Source organism: Phyllostomus discolor, chromosome 15 (assembly GCF_004126475.2).
Source record: "Phyllostomus discolor isolate MPI-MPIP mPhyDis1 chromosome 15, mPhyDis1.pri.v3, whole genome shotgun sequence".
Classification (NCBI taxonomy): domain Eukaryota; kingdom Metazoa; phylum Chordata; class Mammalia; order Chiroptera; family Phyllostomidae; genus Phyllostomus; species Phyllostomus discolor.
The window spans coordinates 15,973,873-15,998,380 of record NC_040917.2 but is presented as its reverse complement, the minus strand read 5'-3'; the positions used below and the strand labels follow the sequence as shown (position 1 = coordinate 15,998,380).

At 48.4% G+C, this 24,508-nt stretch overlaps 1 protein-coding gene across 2 annotated transcripts in view; it reads right to left on the bottom strand.

Annotated features, from left to right (window-relative positions):
- NVL (nuclear VCP like) overlaps positions 1 to 24,508 on the bottom strand; it is a 52,419-nt gene that overhangs the window by 6,714 nt on the left and 21,197 nt on the right. For both annotated transcript variants that reach the window (XM_036016200.1, XM_028531247.2), the window contains exons 14-20: positions 23,613 to 23,831; positions 22,738 to 22,842; positions 19,214 to 19,276; positions 14,664 to 14,783; positions 11,535 to 11,634; positions 6,018 to 6,124; positions 1,979 to 2,055 (exon numbers count right to left, since the gene is read on the bottom strand). In XM_036016200.1, the coding sequence (XP_035872093.1) occupies positions 1,979 to 2,055; positions 6,018 to 6,124; positions 11,535 to 11,634; positions 14,664 to 14,783; positions 19,214 to 19,276; positions 22,738 to 22,842; positions 23,613 to 23,831 (791 nt within the window). The remainder of the gene's footprint in view (positions 1 to 1,978; positions 2,056 to 6,017; positions 6,125 to 11,534; positions 11,635 to 14,663; positions 14,784 to 19,213; positions 19,277 to 22,737; positions 22,843 to 23,612; positions 23,832 to 24,508) is intronic.

Genomic DNA, 24,508 nt, shown 5'->3' with positions numbered 1-24,508 from the left:
CATTCCTATGTCACCTGAGGCCTGAATGCAGCTTCTATGAGAGTCGTTTATGGATCCGTGTTCAAAGGGGGAAACACAAAGGCTGGCAAGTCTTTGATGCACTTGATTCAAGCTCAAGCAAGGGGACTCGTCCTAACTACTTGAAACAGGACAGGAACTAACAAGCCTCTGTTTAACGATCCTGTGCAATAATAACGCGCCAAGCCCACGCGACTCCTGGGTTCAACAAATCGGTGAACGACACTGCTGCTGACTGGCGTCTCATCACCGTACACCTTCAAGTTCTCGGAGATTCTTTGAGAGGAGTTTGAATTTGGGACAAAAACCTTATTTTGAGATATTGATCCAATTTATACACAATGGTGATGATCCACACAACACATAAAATTAAAGACGCACAGAGTTTAAATTATTAACTGAATCCAGTGTTTCTGTTGTAACGCATAGGGTTACAGCGTTATTTAATAATCTCATACGTGCTGGGCTGTCACTGCCTTCCGTGACGTCAACTCTAATGCTGGTGCGGGGACGCCACGGACAGGCGGTGCTACAGCGTCTCTCAAACTGTGAGGACAGTGACATCAAAGCCCAAAATGTACGCCGCTCAGCTTCAACTCTGACCCTTTCGACACTAACACCTACATGATGTAATCCAAAAGACGGAGCTCAAGGTACGTTCAGCAACGAGAACGTACATCCAAAGAGCACGCCCATCTGGGTGTACGTCTACATTTATATCTACATTTATAACAGAAAATCTTACGGAAAACCTTTTCAGATTTTAGTGCTGAAAGGTGTAAACTACCCACTGAAGGCTCTCATTTTTCCGTGGTACTAAGTTCATTTAATGACAGACTGGTACGGATTCAATTCCCAACCAGGGGAGAAATACATCCTCCTTAAAGGGAAGGAGGGGCTTTTACGCCTCCCCCCCCCCCCCCCTTGCCACACACACACACACACACACACACACACACACACACTGCCTGGAACCCTGACCCCTTCCCCTCCGCTGCTGCTTAAACGAGCCAGCTTCTGGACTGGAGCGCGGCATCTCTCTCAGGTGTGCTGGGGCAGCAGCTTGAAGGCCGGGACTCAGGGCCGCAGGTGTCCATACATGAAAAAACTGGAGACAACCGCACTCCCCAGAAACGATCGGCGTGGCTTCCAGGGAAACCGCACCGTGAAGAGGTGGTTACGCGAAAGTCCTCAACGGGGACCCGAGACGACTGGGTGCCCGTGGTACCGCAGGGGACGGGCTCTCTGACGTGCATTTACTCTGCTCAGTAGCAGACTCCTGACAGCCTCGCTCCCCTCGGCCGGGGAAGCCCTCTGTTTGGCCTTGCCCTGCAGGAACATCGTGAACCTCAAGCATGTTGTGGACAATCAACAGAGCTTTCAAACAGGCCAGAGGAGATGTCTCCCTCTGCTGAACCTGGGTTCCTTTTTTCTCTGTATACGGAGAGGAAAGTTAACCAATTTCACTGAAGACATATGAGGAAAACAACAAAAACTACAACCACCACAAAAGTACGAGTGCTGAAGGCAGAAGTGTCTTTGCCCCGCGTTTACTACAGGCTGTGCTGTGAGGATGATCACGGGCAAGTGCTCTGTGGAAAGAAATCCTGAGCCTTGGACAACGAGACACCCGTGGGTTCTTCTCCTGTAAGTGCCGCCACACCCGGGTAACTGGGCAGCCAGTCACGAATACGCTGGAAGGACGGACAGACGGTTTGCGAAGGGTGACAGAGGCGGTCAGGGTAGCTGAGGGATAAGGGTCAACGTGAGAGGCCTCCCCCGCTTGCTTCCCCGGAGCTGCAACGTGCGCAGCTGCTTCCCCGAGAAAGGGCGGAGCCCGCCACGCCAGGCGCTCCACAGGACACCCAACTCAACCCTCGAGACCCCGCCCCCTCCCTCGTGTGACACCCGCGGAAACCGGGCCTCAGAGGCCCAGCGAGCTGGGGGCGGAGATCCTTACGAGTAGCCTTCGCAGCGCCGGTCCTCCGCAACCGCTTCCAGGTGCACGTCTGCGTCCAGCGGGGGTTTGGTGCCGTTCTGAACGAGAGAAAAAACCAACCGTTTTCCACTGAGGCTTCCTTCAAACCCTCATTCTCTCCCGCCTAACGGGGTCTTAATAAGCAGTGCCGCCTACTTGACTAAGTGAACTCAGCTGGCTCCCAGAGCAGCGTTGTAAGAACTTTGCAAATTTCCATTTTGAGAAATGAGGTTTGGACGCAGGCTCCAGACCTGGGCAAGCTAAAGGCAGTTTATGCTGATGAAGTCTGAAGAATCTGTCTGCAGGGCAGGAAAAACAAAACACCTCCAAGGGCAAAATCGCCGCCTCACTCTTCCCAAAGGTGAAGAAACACATTTCCTTTGCTGATTACATGTGGCAAAGACTCAAGCAGCACTTGGTTCGGATGTGCGTGTTGCTAAGTTTTTGGTTGGCTAGGGAGGGAGAAATAATACTGAAACTGGCCAGCAGGGAATGAGCAGGAACTTGCTCCACAATAAAAGCCAAAAGCCCTCCGGTCAAGGTGTCCGTTCCTAACCCTTCACCTAAACGCCATCCTGACTAAAGGGGTGCCAGCTCCCCTTTAGCTAATACCGAGAGATGCTAGAAAGGACAAGACCAGAACAGTCTTAGAATTCCACCACCACCTAACAGAGTATTGTGCGTACACTCGGTATGTGTTCGACACCATTTTCAGTATTCAGCCTCTCGGAGGCAAATGCAAGTTTTTAGTGATTTAGAATGAAAATGCATGACACAGACGACAGGTTCATATTTGCTTTACTATTCCGATTCATAACCGACATATGGTCTTTGTGGCAATGAAAGACTATAGAAAACATTAGAAGAGTTTAAGACGACACGCAGAAGGAAGTGAATAAAGGTGTGCCCGGGGGCCCCGACATGCGTGTGGACACCAGCACGGTGGCGCTCCCAGCGGGGCGCGGTTTGGAGCTGGCACGGCGTGTGCTCAGTCGCCTGCCTGTCGCCACGCTCGGCCGGCGCCCTCTCCCTTCCTGCCGGCTGGGCACATGGAAGAATTTCGTAAGCTGTGCCTCTGCTGCCTGCTATTATTCGATAAAGGCAAATGCTCATCTAACACACATTCAAGAAACAGTTGTGTTTCTCACTCTATCCACTTTGACCTGGGAAACAGTCACAGGAAAAACACTCTGAGTGACCTCAGGCACAAAGTCTTCTGGCTTTTCCTTTCTCCCTTCCTGTGGCGGGTAAGGCTGCACGGCCAGACTGCATGATCCCTGAGGTTCCTTCAGTGTGAATGTTTCCAGTTTACTCAGTCAGCCTGGGGAGGGGTGGGCTGGGGTGGGGTGGGGTGGGCAGTGGCTGGAAGGAGGCAGGAGGGCAGTATCTGTGCCTCTGGTATTGCTCTCTCTCCTACTGTGGGATTGTCTGCTTCACAAAATCTATCATTTTAAGCACTTTTAGTGTGTAACTGAGTAGCATTCAGTATGGTCACACTATGTGCAACCATCCGCCTCTAGAGCTTTTCTCGTCTCCCCAAAACGAGGCCGTGTGTGTGTGCACCACGGACCATCCACTCCCTCCGGCCCGGCCCGGGCAGCCACCGTTCCCCTTCCTGTCGCTGCGAATGCAGCTGGTGAGGTTCTCCTGCTCCATCCGAAGGTTGAACATGGACTTGGACATTTAATGACATGCCCACTTTTCCTGGTACGTGTATTACACTTCAACAAAAAGGTCTAAAGAGTACAAGTAACGTTGGACCGGGAATCAGAAAACCTGAGTTCTACAGTTCAAGCCTGCGGATCTTTCAGGAAGTTTCTAAATCTTTAGTGTTTATCCTGGCAATAAAAAACCCCAGCGCCTTATCTCTAGGGGAGGAGATATAACCTTGTGCTGTATTTGGGAAGAAAGAGGGAGGGGAAGTCTTGTTTAAACAGTGGTGGTGGACAGTCCTGGCTGGTGGGGCTCAGTGGGCTGAGTGCTGGCCTGTGAACCAGAGGGTCGCCGGTTGCAGGCCGATTGATGTATCTCTCACACGCTGATGTTTCTCTCTCTTCCCCTCCTTCCCCTGCTCTCTACATGTAAATAAATAAAATCTTTTGAAAAATAAAACAAAGTGATGGTGAACAAAGTAACAGGGACTCATTATGATGCAGAATGGAAACGTCTGGGCCTTCCCAGCTGCAGTCTCTCAGGCCGGCCTGGGCGGGAGGTGGGGGTGAGGGAGCGGGGCTGCCTCCTCAGGCCAGAGCCCTCACCAGACTCTGTAACGTTCCCCAGAAAGTGCCCACCGCACCCTGACCGGCGCACTGCACACGGCTGTCCCCTCGCTCCAGCTCATACGCTGCTGCCCAGCCTCACCTCGGGCTCTCAGCTGCCCTGTTTCAATCAAAACCTCGACCATGAGAAACAAACCCACAGAGGCCGGCCTACAGATAATCCTCCCGCACTTCTCAACATCCAAATTCACTCACTGGTTGCCTCTCCTGTGCGCCCGGACCAGGGACCGAACCTGCAGCCCAGGTGTGTGCACGAATGGGCATCGAACTGGCGACCTTTCACTTTGTAGGATGACACCCAACCAACTGAGCCACACTGGCCAACGGGGCCTGATCTCCAGGTTACAACATGAAAAGAATTCTGGAGATTAAACAGCAGCGATGGCTGCACAACAGTGTGAATATACTAACGCCAAGGTACTATACACTTAAAAATGGTTAAAATGGTAAGTTTAAGTTAATTTCAGTGGGATTTTTATCCCTATTTTAAACACTGTAATATTATCTCAAAGCATTTGCAGACATCAAATAACCTTTCCAGCTTTCTGAGGTAAGGGTGAGTTTGAATGACATTTGCAGGGAGAAACGAAAATTAAAAAGAAGTTCAACTTGCCCAAGGGGGGTTTTAATGGCAAGCCTCCTGCCACTGCACCATTACCAGAAACACCGAACAGAAGGTGTAAGAAACTTCCAAGCCCGAAAGACGCTGCAAAGCTGCTCTGACTCACAAGGCGTTTCAGACTTTTAAGAGCAAGACCAAAGAAATTCTATCCCACTTTCCTCACAGTACCATAGGTATCCACCGGAAAAACAGAAAACTACATAAATCGATCCGGAGGATTAAAGTAAAAAGGCAGCAAGCTTTGCAACAAAAAGGTTAAACATTAAAAACGCCATTTTTCTAATCGCTTTTGGCCAGCTTCCAAACATATAAGCAGGCGGAAAGTCTAACTTAAGAACCGCAACATCTTTACTTTTTAACAATATTTTAGAAAATGTGACACTTTAGAAAATAGTATCTTTTTTGGAAAAGAAACCCTAACTAGAATTTTATTAATTCCCTTAGCTTTTTTTTTTTGAAGTTTCCAACTTTAATAATGTGTTGGCTTTCTCCCCACCCCTTCCCGCTCACTCCACCACCAGCCGCCCACTGACCAGGCTGCACGAAGACGCTGGAATGGCGTCTGCACTAAGTGTTAATGCGTGTTATTTCACAGCAGTAGACGCTGGGGTGACTTCCTGCCTTCTTTGTATGCACTGCTTCTTACTTTGACAAAAACGGTGAGGTCAGTTCTGCACAGCCACCTTCCAAGATGGCACATGAGCAACATGGGGGACCAAGGTCAACAGTGTGGTCTCTAAACTGCATTTGCCCTGGGTCCTTGTAACGAGTCTCCATTTACTTCCCACCACTAAATGTTTCCATTCCGTTTCAAACACGCTCCGGGGACAATTCCTCTAAAGGGACAAAGATCTACAAGAACAGAAACTGTGACCAGGGTGATAGCTCAAAAGTATCAGGTGAGCATTTAACTCTAAGTGTCTCTTTCATGTTAAGCAAACAAAAAAAGAATGAAAAGCCTCTTCAGTTATCAAAAACAGTTAGTTCATCTTCTCCTTCGGGAGACGGAGGCACATGTTTAACATAACCACAGAAGAGAAGGTGATTAGGCACCCTAAACCGCTACTTGTCTGCACTGAGAGAAGCAGACGCGCACACACCAACCACCTCCTCCACTCACTCTTGTGATCGTTTTCAGGATGGCCAGGCGGTCGGCTGGGGGTGGCAGGCCCACGAAGAGGGTCTTATCCAGGCGGCCGGGGCGCAGGATCGCAGGGTCAATGATGTCTGGAGAAGAAGGGAGGAAAGAGTCTAAAATAAACTCTAAAAATCTTTAAAAATATATAATTAACATGAGAGATGGGAAGAGTACATTGTTTAAAAGAAAAAAACTGATCAGATTTTATTAAAATGAAAAGCCTCTCAATAAAACAGGTTCTTAAGAGAAAAGCCCGCCCCCACCTCCCTGCCCCAAACCTGCTCTCCTCCAGGGTTCCCCATCTCAGACAATGACCCCTGCCCGCCCCCAAAATACGAGGCAGGTCTCCGCAGTTTCTCCCCATTACGTTTGGCCCGGAACACGTCCTCTCAAGTCTGCCTCCCATTACCTCACGCCTCGGTCAAGGCCAAACGTAATGTCCACCTCCCCAGCCTAAACTTCCCCTTAAAATGCTGCCATGGCTACTTCTTAAAACACACATCCAGTTCCCTCGGCCCCTGCTCCTGCCGCAGAACCACGCCTACCATGGTCCGACCAGCCTGCCCAAGGGTCGTCTGATTCTCCAGGGCAGGGAGTCTCCGGCATGCTGGTCTCAGGGAGCCTTTGCACTTAAATACTACTGAGGACCCCCTTGGAACCTTCACCTGGCCCTTCCCTGGCCCTCTTTATCCCTAAGCGGCCACCAATCTGTCCTGTCACTACAGACTGGTGTGCATTTTCTGGAATTTTGTGTAGGTGGTATCATACAGTATGTTCTCTGTCTACTTTCTTTTCCTCACCATAATTATTTTGTGATTCACCTGAGTTGTTATGTATATTCGTGCTTAATTCTTTTTATTGTTGCATAGTATTCCACTATATGGATATGCCCCAATTTGTTTTCCAACTCATCTTTTTAAAAAATATTTATTTACTTTATTCATTTTTTAATTTATAGACAGAGGAGAATGGAAGGAGAAAGAACAGGAGAGAAACATTGATATGTTTCCTCTTACATCTTTCCACTAAGGGACCTGGCCTGGAACCTAGCCATGTGCCCTGACCGGGAATTGAACCGGCGACCCTTCAGTTTACAAGACACCACACCAGTCAGGGTTCCACTCTGCTGTGGATAAACATTTGGCTCGTGTCCACTTTTGGACTAAGACAAATAAAGCTGCTATAGATAACCGTGAGCTAGTCTTTGTACAGGCATCCACTTCTCCTCGGTACACAGCGGAGTGCAGGGCACACAGTGGTATGGCTGTATCACACTGCAGGCGTGTGCTTTACCTGTAAAACTGGCAAACTATTTTCGAAACTAGTTGTACTATTCTATTTTCTCATGCTCATTAACAGTGCATGAGAGTTCAAGTTCTTCCACGATCTTAGTAACACTTGGTATGGCTGGTCTTTTCAATTTTAGTCAGTCACTCCCAGGTTTGTAGTAATCTCTCTTTGTGGCTTTTTTATTTTTCAATTACAGTTGACGTTCAGTTTTATTTTCTACCAGTTTCAGGTGTGCAGCATAGTGGTTAGACAATCACATACTTTACAAAGTGTTTCCCCCAACATTTCCAGTACCCAGCTGGCACCACGCAAAGTTGTTACAATATTATTGACTATACTTCCTATGCTGTGCTTGACATCCCTGTGACTATTCTCTAACTGCCAATTTGTACCTCTTAATCCCCTCACCTTTTTCGTCCCCAAACCCCCTGCCCCCAACCCCTGGCAACCATCAGCCACGACTGCGTATCTGATCCTGTGATCGGGGGGGGGGGGGGGGGGGGTGCGGGCATTCTGATGGCTACGCTCCATGTTCCCTGACCTGGGTTTGAGAAGCCTAGGCCTTTCACTAGTCCCGAAACTAGCTGTGATTAACACAAGAACCTCACGTGCTGCCTGTCCAGGACGCGTACGTACTCACCTGCTTTCTGCCCTGCAGAAGATCGTCAACACGGAAGGGGAGTGTGCGAGGCACGGGTGGTGAAAGAGGCTGGCTCGTACCCAACACAGCCACGGCACCTCCAAGGTGACACACGCAGGGCTGAGAGCTGATCTCCCCACCTCCTCCCAAACAGGGCCCTGCCACTGCCTTTCCCGTCCTGGTCAATGCCAACTCTTTCTTCCAGTTTTTCAGGCCTAACACCTGGAGTCAAGCTTGATTCCAGCCTCCCACATCCATGTCCGACCCATCAGCAAATCCCATCAACTTGATGACACATAGTCCAGACTCTTTCTACATCCCCAGGCATCATCGCCTGGTACAACCAACTTGGTTCCCTGCCCAACAGTGTCAGTGACAGAATCTCAGGCCAGAGCCCTGGCTGGTGTGGCTCAATGCACTGAGCACCAGCCTGAAAACCAAAGTGTCACTGGTTCGATTCCCAGTCAGGGCACACGCCTGGGTTGTGGGTCAGGTCCCCAGATGGGGGTGTGCGAAAGGCAACTGATTGATGTACCTTGGTACATTGATGTTTCTCTTCCTCTCTCCCTCCCTTCCTCTATGAATAATTTAAAAAAAGATTTTCAGGTCAGAGTCAAGATATCAATTCTTATAGGTACAATTTAAGTCACCAACAATCCCAGAGTTTTCAAGGCAAAATGCGCTCGCTCACAAATGAGATGGAGAGGAACACCCTGTCATTTCTGCTGACCCAGAAACAGTGTAGGTGCCCCTGAACCGGTGAATGAATGACACGTGGTGCACCCACAGTGTGAAACCTTTTTCGGCAATAAAAGGAACGCAGCAGCGATGCATTCTACAACACGGGTGAACCGTGAAGACATGACTCAGTGGAAGAGTCCAGACACCACAGCCCACACGCCGTGTGAACAGAAAACGCCAGAAGAGGGAAACTGCAGCGACGGAGGGCAGACCAGCGGTCGCCGGGGCGGGGCGGGGCGGGGAGGAGGGGGAGGGGCTGCCAGCAGACCCGGAGCTCCTTCTAGGGTGACGCACAGGCTCTAAGATTAGACCGTTGGGACGGCTGCACGACTCTAACAACATACTCAAAACCGCCGAATCGTACACTGGAAAAGGGTAAAATTTAAGGCACGTTGCTCGTCACCAAAGCTGTTGTCTTGAAAAGCTGGCTCTTCAGACTAACCAAACTCTCAGCGCGTCCGGTGAAAAGTATTACAGTGCCAGGTGGCCTGCGTGACACACAGCAGGCCTCTCCCGTGACTCACTGCACAAACAGTTACCAAGTTCCATTCTGTACCAGGGCACCTGCAGAGCAGCAGAGCTGATGCCGGGAAAGGCAGTGTGTTGAAGGAGAATTTACGTAGAACTTAGTGACATTGAAGGACTATTTTCTAATCTACAGAGACCAAACCAGAAGAGTTTTTACACTGAACAAACACGACCCGTGAGGAGTGCCGGCAAGGACAGAGAAGGTCATTCCAGAGAGCAGGCCAAAGGCCGTCTTCTCGAAACCTGTTAGAAAAGCTGCGCTACCTACTTCGGAAAGGCAGGAGGGGATTCTGTCCAAGTTCTAGAGACTTCAAGGTTTCCTCCAGGGAGACGGTGATTTTTACGAGCTGACGACCGCTCCTGGTGCTACTGCTGCAGCCGCGTGTGACAGTGGTAATTGCTGCAAAGCTGCTTGCCACACATCGTGGCAGGCTGCCCACACCACTGAGCCTTTGTGACAGTCCTGCCAGTGAGGTGTTATTATCTCCACTTTACAGATGAAGAAACGACGGTTAGCAAGATGAAGTAACACACGCACAAACCCATGTGGCGTAATAAAGAACACATTTGTCTCTGGGCCCCTGGTTCCCGGCTTCAAACATCCCTGGAATTTCCTGAGTGCTAGGCGTCCTTGTTATGTTAATGAGATGACTGGGCCGGCCCCAAGGTAACCTCAGCAGGGAAAGGTTCCCAGAAAGACCAACCACGGGACTAGAGGACTGGCACTCGGACCCAGACCTCGGGAGGAGAGGGGAAGCCGAAGGTTTCAGTTCAGTCACGGGGACGAGGATTCGACCCATCACGGCTGCATAATAAAACCCTATGAAACCACTGCACGTCGACGTTCTGGGAAGCTGCCCGGTTAAAGCACACGGCAACGTGTGGGGAGGGTGTGTGTGCGTGTGCCGTGCCCTGACTCCGCCGAGAGAGGCCACAGAAACTCGGCGCTCCCTGGAAGACCCGCCTCTACGAGTGTCCCTTACAAACCGTGACTGTGAACACAGTGGTCTCCCAACTTGCACCAGTTGCCCTAGAGAATCACCGGACTTCCCATGAGCGGGGCTCACGGGAATCCCCGGGCTGTAGCAGGCTGGGGGGAGGTGGAGTGCTGGAGATTACTGCTGTGGCTGGCGCCAGAGGCGGGGCGGTCTGGGAGGGGCTGACTCCCCGACTGACAGGAGCGGACACTGACCCCAGGCGCTCGGAGTCAGAGCTGAACTAGAATCTCTCAGTGGGCATCAGACCAGTCATTAAGGCATGAGCTGCTGGAGCCCGGACTCAAAACTCGTTTTGTCTGACTCCAAGGAGAGCATTCCTTTATTACCAGAGTCAAAGTACAAACAACCACAACTTACCATTTTTTACTTTACAATAAAATGGCATATAACTCACGAAGGTTTCCATAGTAACTTATAAAGAATGAAAACTGCATCAGCTTGACAAACGAGAAGCCCACGTAAGGAGCTGAATCACTGAATCGCCGCGGTCAGACAGTCAGCACAGGCATCAGTGCAGGAGCAGACACAGCGCAGAGGCTCATGCAAGTAGCAAGGTGCTGAGCAACACAGAGAGAACTCAGGGCCCAGAGTAAAAGCCACCTCCAGCACTTTGGAAGCTTGGAGCCTCTTTCTAAAACCTTCTGAGTGCTTGTAAACTGTTTTAAATAGTAGTTGAACCCAAGTCTAGGGACAGGGTTCTAGTACCAAACCTTAGAAACCTATCTCCAGGGCCTGGCTGGTGTGGCTCAGTGGATTGAGTGCTGGCCTGTGAACCAAAGGGTTGCTGGTTCAATTCCCAGTCAGGGCACATGCCTGGGTTGCAGGCCGGGTCCTCAGTGGGGGGTATGCAAGAGGCAACCACACACTGATGTTTCTCTCCCTCTTTCTCCTTCTCTTCCCCTCTATTTAAAAATAAATAACATATTGAAAAAACAACAACCACCTATCTCCAACCTTCAGGTACAATGAAGGGCCCCACTGTTGTTTCCTACAAGTTTGAGAGAGACCACGGGACAGAAATCCCGATCAGCACGTTTGTGGTCTACCGTGAACGGTACGTGTATTCTCTGCCAAGCAGAGAACTGTCTGTGCAGGAAACCTAGTGACTCGTGAAACCCAGGCAGGAACACCACGCTTTCCACTACAGCTCATGCCAAAGCTTTCTCAGGCTGTGCTTCAACACAGGAACCCGCAAGGGGATTCCCCCCCAGCTCGCTGCTCCTTTACCAGGACGGTGCAAGTGCCACGGTGTTCGGACACCGAAGGCTTTAGACGCACCAGTCCCGCGCTCTTCCGACCCACCTGGCCTGTTGGTGGCGGCCAGGATGAAGACCTGCCGCCGGGTTTCCAGACCATCCATCTCTGTGAGCAGCTGGTTCACCACCCGGACACTCGCCCCGGCCTGAAAAGACATTAAACACAGCGCCATCAGCCCCCAATGAAAGAAACATATGTCACCATTTTTGTTTTTTGGCCATACAAAATAATACACTTGCTGACTTGAATGAAAGCTTTTGCCCAAAGAGAGAACAGTGACCATTTACTGATGAGTCATCACCGAACAGCCAAGCACGGCACGAACACGTTCCCGTCCCTGTGTGTCCCAGCAACCCCATCATTGTGGCCACAGTTCCGACAGCAAACCGTGGTGGAGAGAGGCTGCCGAGTTACTGGTCCGAGGTCTCACGGCTGGACGAGAGTGGAGGTGACACACAAACTCAGATCTGCCTGGTCCCCAAGTCTAAAGGTGTAACAGCCACAGTGAATTTTCCTTTGGGCAAATCTAGACTCAACTTCTGAACGCCAGACCGGACTCCCCAGCATAGCAGACCTTTCATCTGGTTCACTGAGTCTTTTTCTCTTTTCCTGCGAGCACACAGTACAAAGCACAGCCACCTCAGGGCAACATCTGAGAGAAAGATTCAGGGGGTTGGTAAATGGAGGGACCCATCACTTAGCGATGGGAGTTTTTAAAATGCGCAGTGGAGAAAATGAGAAAAGTGGTGCTGTGCTTCTTTTTGCCATTAATTGCCTTTCTCTAACATAAACTTTATGTACAGAGGTGGTAATGAGTTTAACTCACTGATTTCTCAAAAAAAAAATGCAGCTTATTATCACTGTTTGGAGAGACAACACCAATAGTTAGGAGATTAATGGAATTATTATCTAGACATAAAAAATTATGAAATTATTGGGTAAAAATAAAAACAAAACATTATCCTACCTAAGTAAGATAAAAACCTCAGATCAATACAGGAAAAGGCAGATAAATATTACCCTATTAAAATAACATTGTATATAATAAAAAATTAAAGTAGTAAGACTAAGGAAAGCAGTACTAACATGTATAATTGGATAGTGCACTAATTTCTAGCACACAAAAAGCTCCTATAAAAAATCTCAATAGCAAAAGGATCAAAGTATATGATCAGGCAATTTATAGAAGCTGAAATACAAAATCACTGAAGATGATCAACCTTGCTGATAATCAGGGACATGAATACTAAAATTTAATACCATGTTTTGCCAACATAATTGACAAAAAAAATCAGAAGATTGGTATTATGCACTGTTGACAAATATGCAGAAGATGGTTATTGGTACACACTGTGGGCTGGGGGTGCGCAACTGGTAGCTTCTGTGAGGGACGACTGACATTGGCTTCCGAAATGTAGCGCGTGTGCACATTCTAGCCTGAAATTCTACCTTTAATGCCCTCCCACACTCCCACACCCGCACTGAACTATGTAGTAAGACTTACTACAGTTCTGTTTGTAGGAGAAATAACTGGAAACAATGTCAATGTCCAACACAGGGGAATTACTAAATAAATTATTCTATATCCAGACTGTGGAATACTTATACAAGTTTAAAAAATCAAGTTATTAAGTGCATGGGAAAATAGAGATAGAATAATCACATTTATGTATAAGAGTCAAAAAGTATATATGTTTTTAAGTTTACGAAGAAAGTTCTAGAATGATAAATACCAAACACTAAACTTTTGGCAGACCTAACCCTTTCAGGAAGAATTGTAGGGAAGAGAAAAATGGGAAGAAAGACTTTCACTTTCCTTACTTGCATTTACTTGCATTTTTCACAAGTACACATTCATATACAACTTGTACGATGAAACAAGAACACAGACTTCCGGTACTTTCAGAATCCCTGAGTGGAAGTGTTAACGGGTGACACGCCAGTATCAGAACGCCAACATGTGCACCGGGGGACACCCAGCGTGGGGAGGCACGACCGAAGGGAGGGATGCTGTCTGCACGGCTGCGGGCCTCTCTGAGGCAGGCAGGGGACTGGATGTAGCACGCAGCCCCACACTTAAACCACTAGTGGGTAACGGGGAGCTGCGGACCCACGGAAGGGGCTGTCAACAAATGGGGGGCTTGTGTGTGGCAAAGGCGCAGAGCCCAGAGCACACCACGCCCCAGTCGGCCGGAGAGCAAACGGAGTGTCCTGCTCTGGAGTGCACGCACGCTGGGCCCTGGGGTGTGACGCGGGGGCGGGGCAGGAGGACATCGGCCCCGGGCACTGACCTCGCTATCAGAGGGGACTGTAACAAGGGTATTCTGTGACGGCACCGACAGCCTGACAACTGCGGGATGGGGGAACAAAACTGCTATGACTCGAATCACACTGATGGCAGTCAGGTTCCGTTTTTGCAACTTTTGAGTGTTTCTGGAGATTCTAAGCGAAACGACTGGGTGAATGTTTAACTACCTAAGCGTATACAAACAGAGTCATTATTTGAAAATAAATCACAAAAGAAATATAACCCCTTCCTTAGTCATCTTGTAATAAATGTGCTTCCTCAACACTCTTTGCTATCTGCTTCGAAAAGGTTATATAATCGTTATATTACACTTCACTATGCTTCCAACTCTCCCAGAGAAGTGCTCCTGATAACAGCCGTCCCTGGCACTGTCTGTACTGGAATGTCTAGGAGCTATGACTCGGTGCAGTAATGCGAGTGGCATTTGATACCGGCCAATTTTATACCTCCCCCAGAGGGTAATGGCCCTGAGTCAGAGGATATTACCCGACCCTACGATGAGCGCGTGTCTTAAATTGCCTTCTCTCCTGCCTCAGAACTCATTTAACTGAAGAGAGTGATAAGATAACGAGGCAGGCTATTCAAAATCAGTATCGTTTCCAGCCCCAGCTCCTCATCTGTGTGAGTCAGATAATGAGCAACCAAACTAATACACTAAAAAAAATGACACAAAGGTTAATAAAAGTACAACTGTTATCCCTTGGCCCTGATTTCAAACGAGGAGGTTTCTTCGGGTAAGGAGTCTCCAGTGTTCTCAAGGAACGACTTCACAAGAACTACTCACATTTTACATAAACTTCGTAAGAACTTACAAAAGGTCTGCGGTGCTTAGAAAAACCTGGAAACGACGGATTTATGATACCGACCTCTCGGTCCGATCTCCGAGGGCACAAGGCGTCCACCTCGTCGAAGAAGATCACGCAGGGCGCCGAGTTCTTGGCTCGCTGGAAAACCTGCCGCACAGCACGCTCACTCTCACCGACGTACTGGGTGCGCACACGCACGCACACACACACACAGGAAGTAAAATGGAGAGACAGTTCAACTTTGGGGTTTGCACCAAATTACAGTAAAACTAGTTTTAAGTGACATTTACACGTCAAGTCCAAAAAGTAGCAGGTTGAAGCACATGCAATTGCTGGTATTTATTAGCCCACGTTTTAAAAGATTTTATTTATCTATTTTTAGAGAGGGAAGGGAGGGAGAAACAGAGAGAGAGAAACATCAATGTACGGTTGCTGGGGGCCGTGGCCTGCAACCCAGGCATGTGCCCTGACTGGGAATCGAACCTGCGATGCTTTGGTTCGAAGCCAATGCTCAATCCACTGAGCTACGCAAGCCAGGGCTTATTTGCCCATTTTTGACTTATAAAAATAGCCATCTGTATGTGGTTCAACTTAATAAAGTTAGCTATTACTTACGCTTATAAATTTCTCATTTATAAAATGAAGACTAAATGCAATATAAAGTCTTCTGTAGGTAAAAAAAAAAAAACCCTCACTATTCCATTCTATTCTATTTTAGAAGCGATCTCCTAAGCTTTATGCAGATAAAATACTCAGCAACACTCTGCACTGATTCAACAGTATTTGAAGTGAAAACAAGACACTTGGTGGCTCCACTGTTGCTTCTATGCGTCCTCTCGTGAAGCAGGAGCCCTGCCATCCTGGGCACCATGGCAGGTGCACAGAGCCAGCCTCCCGACCGCTGCCTCATGCTCAGTGCATGCGCACAGCGAACCAGACCACAGAACGTTACCGCCTGTCAGGGAGCACAGCGAGCCACTAGCAGCTCCAATGTTATTAGCTCTCACTACAATAAAAAGTGATGTGTAAGAACACGGGTTTCACTTTTACCCAGGCATAAGAAATCGTTCCTGTACAATTTCAAACTATTTCACTAGGAGAAGCAGTTCTGCTGCAATAAAACTGCCAAGCAAAACAGAATCTGAAAGCATCTTTCCGCTGACGCCAGTGTCATAAACCATCTTTGATGCTGTATTATGATTGATTATATGGTCACAATAAAGTAATAGAGGAACAGACTACATCGCCGATGACAGCGACTCAAGTATTTCTGTTTCCTCGTTTGAATGAACTCTTTCCCTCACATGCATCCGCCTTTGCTTTGTACTTCTGCTCATTTCGCTTCCTGTACTTGAACCGCTTTCCCAGTCAACCTCCAGAGAGTTCGTGCATTGGAAAAGATCCCCATTCATCCTTCTTCCCATTACTCTCTCCTTTGCTCTTATGGCACCTTCTGCTATTACAGCCCTTTTGAGCTCTCCTGCCGTCCCTGTATTCTGCTGGGAAGGTCCTTGGAAAGCAAAGCCGTGACCACGTCAGATTTTCCTCTGATCATAATAACATCCTGTGCAGTGTCCAAACCAGCAAACCCATTCAGTTTCCCAAAAACCTAACTCAGCAAAAATTATACTTGGAATGCTGAATCAAAACGCTCAGGAGATAGTGTGAAAGGAGCAATATCAGCAGGCTGGGGGAGTTGCACACGGGGATGGGCGTGAGCAAGCAAAAGAGCTGACGATGGACTTCAGATACGGCGGACCCACATGACTAAGTGGAAGGAAATACGACTTAGGGGAAGGCAAACCCAGTGTTAAAGGACAGGTTAAAATCAATCTTAACGACAGAAGTGATTAAAACAAGGAAACAAACAGAAACCCTATCTTGACCTTTAAGAAATACTTCAATTAAGGATCCTATACTTATCTCTAATTCTTTATTTGCCATTCGGTTTCCATCGTAACCTGGCCTTTGTAAACTCTATTATGGAAAATATTCACCCTACAGTCACTAATGACCTTCTAAGTCCCAAGTCCAAATCCTACTGTGTTTCTTCCGCCCTCTTCGGCCAGACTGACATGGTTGCAGAAACGATCTTCCCTTGGTTTCCAGCCACAGGTAGTCTCAGGCAGTCTCTGCCTCCTGACAGTCTCCTCTGCCGGCGTTCCCTCCCAGCCCCGGAACTGCTGGGGTGTCATCCAGTGCTCCAGTGCCCCGCCACCAGCGCCCCGCCACACGTCACCCTAGCAGATCTCATCCGCTCCCAAGGCTTCAGGTGCCACCTGGTTGATACTGACTCCCAGATCTCTTCGGAGCTCCCAGGCGCACCCCCCTGCTGCCTGCTGGGTATCTCCTGTCGGCTCCTCAAACCTAAAACACGCGGGAGCAGACGCACTTTCTAACCAAGGCGTCCGTCTCTCTCGTTAGATCACCTGATCTCTCAGTCATTCTGGACTCGTCCGCAGACCCCTCCCTCACCCACCCCTGAAGCACAAAGCCGATCCCAGTGAGTGAAACTCCACACACCAGTCCGACATGGCCAGAGCTGGTGAGGACGTGGGCGAAGGGAACTCTCGCTCACAGCTAGGCCAGGTTCAACAGCCGCTCTGGGGTAAGACTTGGCAATACTTGATGTTCTTGAACGTGCACAGGCTGTGTATAAGGTATAGCAATTCTACTCCCAAGCATACACCCTGGGGGGGGGGGCTATCTCACATACATGTGCAAGGACGTATGTATATGATGTTCAACCTAGATATTTATCGAAGAGAAAAACTGATTTTTAAGTGTAGTTATATTCATTCAATGGAATATCACACAGAAAATTAATGAACTACAGGTAACCATATCAACAAAGGTAAACATTACACATATAACATTGAACAAAGATAACAATGTAACTGTTACACAAGAACACATACCATTTATAATAAGTGTTTTTGTTTTTCCTTTATTTATTGTAAATTACTTTTATTTATTCAGAGAGAGAGAAAGGTAAGGAGAAAGAGAGGGAGAGAAACATCAATGTGTGGTTGCCTCTCACATTCCCCCTACTGGGGACCTGGCCCGCAACCCAGGCATGTGCCCTGACTGGGAACTGAACTGGTGACCCTTTGGTTCACAGGCGTATGCTCAATCCACTGGGCCACACCAGCCAGGGCTTGTTTTTCCTTTATTTTTTATAACAGAACTCTAAGCATACAACAGAAGACGTAATAGTATACTGAACTCCAAATATACCCATCACCTAGCTTTAGTTACCAACTCAATTCATGACCACTGCTGCTTCCTCTACATCCACTTCCTTTCTCCTTATTTTAAAGGAAATCCCAGACATTGTATTTCATCTGTAAATATTTCACTATTTCACAGAAATAGAAAAGTGCGCAGCTTTACTGAACACCAAATTCAGAACTACGGTACATTCCATGTGGGAATGGGAAATGTGGTTAGGAGAGGTTTGTGGGGGCTTCAAGCAAACTGGCTTGGTTTGTCTGTTAAAGCTGGGCAACAGATACATGGGGGTTCACTGTGTTACCCATCACAACTTCTACGCTTGAACTATTTCACAGTAAAAATCTGTAAACATCACACTCTTAGAAAAAGTTACACTCTTGCCTGAAGCAAGCCTCTATTGGTCTCCGAGACTCTCCAGAGAACCTTCCAACTCGAGCCCGGCACCAAGGCCCTTCCCGCCCGGCTACAGGCTTCTTTTCCAGCCTCGTCCCCCCCACCACCGGTCCCCTCCCTCCCGAGGCTCGTCCCCATCGCCACCTCCCCCTGAAAGCCGAAACCAAGTGCAAGAAAAGTAGAGGTACATGAAGAGCCCATAGGAAATACTTAACTATAAACTCCTCATTTTAGGGGCAAGTACATAAAAGAAAATAAAAAATGGGAGGGGAGATAACTTAAAAAAAAACCCTTTAAAACAAATGATACCACTCCTACTTCATCTTTGTTTGAATACATTACAGAATGGCATGTTTACTTTTTTAGAAGGATGGACAGGAAGTAAGAAATTCAGTCTCTTAGATTTGAGATATAAATGGCTTAAATACTGAAAGAAGTTCTTACGTAGCACTTGGGTGATTTCTTCCCCCCAGAGTGCTCTTATTTATCAATAACACGTAACTCCTCTGAGTCACACAACTACCGGGCAAGGGAGCAGGCCCAGGAGTCAGACAGGCGACCCCAGTCCCAGCTCCACTGCCTCCCGGCGGCAGCCCTGGACCCAGGCACACGCACCCTCCAGAGTTAAGCTTCCTCATCTGAGAGTCAGAGGAGACAGTGATCCGTACTTCAGAGGGCTGTCACAGAATAACGTATGTGCAGCGCTTGACGACTACACGGTACAGAGTAAACATTTAAAATGTTAATTATGACAATTACTTCCATTTTGCAGGTGAGAAAATCGAGACTCAGAAGTTACCAGACTTAATTAAGAAAGTCTATACATTAAGTACATTCGAATAAGGCTCCATTTCTTCTCTCTTACAGAGGTAATTTTACAAAAGTTTGACAACTGTTTCAAAGATCTGGGGACATGCTATCCTGTACTTTGAATGACCATTACGTTCCTTATCTAAACAGCAGCTGACGTCACCACCACTCACCATATTTAGTAGTTCGGGGCCCTTGACAGATATGAAATTTAGTCCAGACTCATTTGCAACAGCCTAGTAAGAGGAAACAAGAAGATACAAATAAGACAAATACACAATAAAATAGTAACTACAACATGTGATAACACAGGAGCTTCTTGTGGCTTCTATTCTATTTCCCCACTTTTGTAGATGCCCCTTTCCCATTAGGACAGGAGGCATCTGGGAAAAACAGAAATGGATAAAAAGAGAATGTCAACCCGAAACTCTCCGAGAATTACCGAGACTGGAAATCAGGTGAAAGTGACACAGAATGCTCACGCGAGTGCTGCACACACGTGTGCAAGAGACCACCACCTCTGGGACAAGGAGCGCCTCGCCCAAGGAGAGCAGCCGTTCACTCGCTCACACGCCTGAACTGAACACATCAGTTTAAGTCTTTGCGAAGGGTCAGTGAAAACAGGCTATTTTTAATAAAGACTAAACTACAAGTAATAATGGTTCAAACCAGAGAACACATGGCTGCACGTGTGGAAGAATCCAAGAACTGTAATCTGAATGCAGAGCTGAAGTCTCTACATGGTGTCTCAGAACTTCAAAGTGACCAGGTGACAGAGTTCTTTCCTGTTCTCGGGACCGGACTCCTGAGCTCCGGGCCCGTAGTCCACATGCTCCCGGCATCATCTCCCCCACAGGGCTCCCGGAGCTCTCCCAGCGCCCCAGACCCTCACCCCAAACTCCTCTCCTGCCCGTCTCAGTCCATACAGTTTCCAGGCCCAAACCTCGGTGTCTCCCTCCACGCCTCATCCGGTCACGCCACCAATGCACCTGCAAGTCCTGTTATTCGCTATCGCTAAAATATCCGTGGGCCGGACACGTTCCATTTCTCCACTGCACCACCACCTCCCCCAGAGCACCATCCCCTCTCGCTTGGACGTGCAAGAGCAAAAATGAACAAACAAATAAACCCCCCAGAATCCCGAACGGGTCTCCTTTCACTCTTGCTTCCCTCCCATCCATCTCCACGGGGGTCAGAGCGCTCTTTAAAAAATGTGCATCAGGTTATATCATTTTACTTGATTTCTCACTTATCTTCCATTACAACTGGAAATATTACACGCCTGTATTTTGGGACACGACAGCCTCTCTTTGGTCCAGCCACTGGCTCTTCCTCTGGTTCCTGACCTTACCATGCCCTCCCGCACCTGCTCCAGGGACTTGCACAACTGCTGCTCCCTGTCTGAGGACGCACCCCCTCCCCTGCCTCTTCCCGGGCTAGCTGCTCCTTCGGGGCCCTGCAACACCCTCGGGTGCCGTGCCCACAGCGCCCTCCCGATCAATCCAGCACAACCATCTGTTGATATCCTTTAGAACTCAGCCGACTCTGATTTTATTGCTCTCGGTTACTGCCCGCCTCTTCCAGACAATAAATTCCATTGGCATCGGTTCATCAGTTTGTCCCAGCGCCGGAGACACCTTCTGGCCGAGAGCGAGCAGCTCAGGACACCCCTCCGGACAAGCGAGTGCGTGCACGCCTGCTGGGAAGGGCTGCTCTCGGCGCGAGGAGTGCCCCAGTCTCCGCCTCTGTCTTTCCTGCTGCTTCCTGCCTCTTGCCCAACACCATTAAGTAAAGGAGAGTCAGGATACACATCTAACAAAGTCTGACTCATCCACACAAAAGTTTTCAACATCCAAACGCCAGATAACCAAGATTTAACCCATTAAAACCACACTGGTTCCTAAGTTATTAGAAACCTTCTTTGGCTTCCAAATGAAACACAGCAGATCTTGAACTCACCGCCAGGCGCTGTCTGCTTCCACTCTGTGTGGCTCCAGACAGCCAAGTGACCGTTACTAGTCTTTTCAGTTTTCTCCTTATTAGTCACCATTTTCAGTGCGCTAGCTCCAGTAACCACATGCCTCTCCTTCGTGCTCCTTACGCTTTAGGCTGCATTTATACTTACCGTGCTAGTGTTTAGGAGTGTTTTATTACCTTATTGTCATTATGAATAAACAGGACAACCAAGATCAGTCAAAACATTTTTACATCCAGTTCCCGGCTGCCACGTTCTGACTGTTAAGTGGTTCCCGGACTTTACTACAGTAACATTTTGCTGCCACTCAAGAACATCCTCTACTATTTCTAGCTTCTGAGGCAAAGAGTCATGCAGCTTCTGAAGAACCTGATCAAAGTGGTGAGCCCTCCCCTGTAAAAAGTACACGTACGGGTAACGTACTGCCTGGGCTCATGGATGCAGTGAGCTATTAGGTCCATCCCTGCAGTCTGGACAGCTACCAGAAATCCGACCAGACAGAGAAGCACCAAATTTTTGGCAGTTGGAGAGAAGGCTGCAGGTTCGATTCCTGGTCAGGTTACAAACCTAGGTTGCTGCTTAGAGTCCCCCAGCCTGGGCACGTATGGGAGGAAACCAATCAATGTTTCTCCTTCTCTTCTCTCCCTCCGTCCCCCGCTTCCTCTCTTTAAAAATCAATAAATGTACCCTCGGGTGAGGATTTATTTTTTAAAGCAAGAAACAAGGCCAGCTACAAACTATAACTTCACATTCATTAAAAGCTAGAACAAGCAGAAAATATAGTTGCTGTGTTAAAATTGATGGGGTTATAGTTGATTAAACTGTTTTTCATTTCCAAAATTTCAATGACATGCTTCTTGTCACTAAAATAAAGGCGGGGGCAAAAGAACTAAATGGACCTTCTCCCAAAGAGGACACCGAAATGGCCAACAGACACATGAACAGAGGCCCAGCATCACTGATCACCAGGAAAGGGCAACCAAAACCAGGGCAAGACAGCGCCTCGCACCCGTCAGAACGACCGTGGCCACAGAGACGAGCAAGCGCAGGTGCTGGCGAGCACGCGGTGAAAGGAACCCTCGCACGCGACCGAACACTGCTGGTGAGAACGGAAGCTGATCTGACCGGTGCAGCTGACAGTGGAGTTTCCTGAAAAAACTAAAAATAGATGTACCACGCAACCCAGGAATTCCACTTCCAAAAACACACCCACGGGAAGTGAAGCCAGGATTTCCACGAGATGCGTGCACTCCCGTGTTCACTGCTACGCTGCTCACAATGACCAACTTACAAAAACAACCCAAACACCCTTCAGTAGGTAAGCGGGTAAAAACGATGTGTTCCACATGCACGATGAAATATTCTTCAGCCACAAAAAAGGAGGATCATCTTCCACTTGTGCCAGAGTGGATGGAGCCTAAGCACGTCACGCTAAGCAAGGGAAGCCCGACAAAGACCGACAAGGACTACCACCTATCTGTGGCCCCCAAAGAAGTCGAACATGTGAAAACCAGACAGTAAGATGACGGTTACCATGGGTGGGAGGGGCAGGGAAAAGTAAGGAAAAAAGTGGGAAGCTTTCCTGAAGAAAACGGTCAATCTTACTGAAATGAACTTCTAACAGAAATCACATGCAAGCATCAGTGTGATGTTCAGAGCTAAATCCCCATCACCCCACTGACAGTAAGAAACGAGCCGCACGCAGCCGCGCTCACACCGTACCTTCGCCAGCAGAGTCTTCCCGCAGCCCGGAGGACCGGCGAGCAGCACTCCGGCCGGAGTCGCCAGTCCGAGCGCCTGGAACTGCTCCGGGTTTCGCACTGGCGCCTGCAAAGCACAGTCCCGGCAGAGACCCGTCAGAAACGGGCCCCGCCGCTGCATGTTGGAGCTGCCCCCGCGCTCGGACGTCCAGCACGGACCACGAGGCCCGGAGGCTTAGACAGCGCCTGGCACAGGCGCTCACCCCAGGCAACGAGGTACATGGCGACACAGACAAGAAAGTCCCTGCTCTTGAGTGATCCATACTTAAATGTAGGTTCTGAAAACATTTGAAACATAAAGGTTTTTTTTTAAAAAAAAATTTATCTAAATGTCTAGGTTGCAGAAACTGTAGGCAACGCCCCCCTTTAAGGAACCAGAAGCACACTCCACAAAACTCAAAAGCCAGAGACCCCGCTCCACACACCCGCCCCGTGTCTGCTCAGTCAGCAGTCGCACACCTGTGGTCACACCTCGCTCACGAACCGAGGCGTGACCAGTCAGGAGGGAAGAGTGACGGGAAATCCCAAGCTCCACGGGCATTATTCAGCTGTTTCAACTGTTACGAGTTTGACCGAGTTCAGAAAGGACTCCTCGAACAATGTGGTCTGGGTTGAAACCTGAACTTTCAGTTTTACTTACTGTCACAGAATTCAAGCCCGACCAGACGAGCAAGTCCAAAATGGACCCCAGAAGGATGATAACCATCGTTGGGGGCTTAGTAATAACCCAGCAGAGCACGCACGAGAAAACAGACAGCTAGACACACAACCTCACACACACGCATGGCTGCTGGCCCATGACACGGGCCAGCGGCTTTCAGCTGCAGATCAACCTACCAATATTGCCATGGTGAGCTCATCCCTAATGTCCTCCAGGGCACCGATATCTGCCCATGTCACATTAGGGACAGTGACAAAGCCTTCCCTTTTGGCAGAGGGTTGGACCGAGGACAGAGCAACAATGAAATCATTCAGTTCAATGCACAGCCCTTGCAGCTGCTCCTCTGAGAGGGGATCTTGGTTTCTTAGCAACCTCAGCAGACTCTGCAATTCATCCTGAACGGGAGCAATTGGGAGGAAAAAAGAAAAAGCACAAAGTTTATCGAAATGTTACCTTTTTGTACTTTTATGTATTTTAATAATTTTCTCCACTGACACAAGATGTTAAGTTTACTCTAGACGGACCACCTGCTTCGGTCGAGGAAAGGTACCCCAGCTACGCCCCAACAGCAAAGAATGCTTTTCGTGCCCCACGCCATGCCCAGCTGCAGCCAACGTAAGCAGCTGGCACAGCTTCACTTCGACAGCCACGCAATTTCTGCTTTTTCCATGTTTCATTTATAAATATTTAAGAAGCAGCTGAATTTTGAGGGAGTTAAAACAGAGTTTCTCTGATGGCAATAAAATTTCATAATGTGGCTCCTCAATGGCTTATGAACAGAACAGAGCGCTGGCAATCATCCCGGCCCTACTGAGCCCTGAGCTTCAAAGGCAGATTTCTTGCCTTATGAAGAGTATGAAAGGACAGGTATGCAGAGCAGCTCTGAATAACTCAATTCATAAAATCCCAATTTATATGCAGCACTAAAAAAGGAGTAAGTTTATTGTCACTTGTAACAGATATAAGAGTGGTGTCAAGTGAGTAAGAAAAACAAATAAATTGAAAACCAAAGACCTAGATCTAAGTTCCTGCTCCGGAAAGTACAGGGGGTATGGCTTTGGGTCAAGTCCCA